The following is a 1,293-nucleotide window of genomic DNA, read 5'->3' on the forward strand; positions in this document are numbered from 1 at the left end:
TAGTTCAGAAGCCTGCGTTCGTTGCCGTGAGCGGAGTGTCGAATGCGAGTTTGCTGTGGCAGCACGGCGAAAAGGGGAGTCTCGTGGAGGCGATATGGGTTCAGCCCCTAGTGCAGCTCACTCCATGGGCAAGAAGTATGGGAGTACAACCTCTCTGACCCGCGCCAGAGGGTCCAGCCGATCTACAAACTTGAAAACCAGCGCATTTCCACAGACCTCTCCTAATTCTGCAGCCTCCCTCGGATGGTCAGCGGAAGACATCTGGGATGCTGGTCTCAGAGTCCTCGATATGTTTGGGCTTGAGACTCCACTTTTTAGTGACCAGAGTATCGATTCTCTGCTTTATCCTTTCAGTGAAGAACCCAGCATGATTGAAAATGGTATATCTACGTTGCCACCATGGGACTTATCTGGCCCTTCGCTCTTTGAACATCGGACTTTTCCTAGGCCAAACCATGGCCCCATGGTATCGTTGGCAATGCAGATATTGCGATCCTATCCTTTTATGATGCTCCAAAAAGCCGCGCTGCCGCCGTTTATTAGCCCTTTGCAATCCTCCTGGGCTGAGACTGGAGTGGGGCCGACACAACAGGTCAGTTGACGCGCTTCCTCACCCTCATATCCTCAAACGCTTGTTATCCGGCATAGCAGAGCGCCAGTTCGGAATTATAACTATCATAGTCCGCTCTTTGGATACTCTGACATTTCTATAAAGAATGGCCTTTTACTGATCTTTCCTTAATGAGCAGTCTTTACTTACGTGCATGGGTTTGGTCCAGTTATTCAAATCTCGAACCGATTCAAGCCGGAACCTTGTATGGAGGCTGATCAAGCTCGAGCAAGAAAAAATATTTTCCAAGGTATGTGCCAGTTGTTGTTATTTTGAATCCAAGAATAACTGTTGCTAGCATGCGGAGTTCGACAAATGGGAGCTCCTGGCTGCTTTCCAAGCCCTGCTCGTCTACTGTTTGCTGCGGCTCCAGGAGGTGCCAGTGGGCAATGACGGCTTTGAAGCCGCCCTTCTCACCACAGTGAATGTAAGTGAGCGGTAAACCAACTTCTCCCCCAGTATAGTATGCGTTCTACTCTGACGACCATGGAAGCTTGTATTCAACGCGCTAGTATTGTCGACCGGTGGGATCCGCAAGTTGAAGCTTCCCGATGACCCCAGCGTAACCTGGATGGACTGGATCTACAACGAATCAAGGAGACGGTGAGCACTGTTGTCAACGTATTGTTGCTATTTAATTATAATTCATACTGATCTCCCGGGAAGGACGGTGCTTATTTTTC

General features: G+C 49.4%; 1 protein-coding gene across 1 annotated transcript; it reads left to right on the top strand.

The window, feature by feature from the left end:
- Positions 1-1,293, top strand: V1508DRAFT_136431 (uncharacterized protein; the record flags this gene model as incomplete). The annotated part of the gene is made up of 5 exons (XM_066935983.1): positions 1-592; positions 750-860; positions 909-1,037; positions 1,104-1,213; positions 1,277-1,293. Coding segments are annotated over 5 exons (959 nt in total), but the record flags the coding sequence as incomplete, so codon positions are not given.

Source organism: Lipomyces doorenjongii (assembly GCF_038497915.1).
Source record: "Lipomyces doorenjongii strain NRRL Y-27504 unplaced genomic scaffold V1508scaffold_267, whole genome shotgun sequence".
Lineage (NCBI taxonomy): Eukaryota > Fungi > Ascomycota > Lipomycetes > Lipomycetales > Lipomycetaceae > Lipomyces > Lipomyces doorenjongii.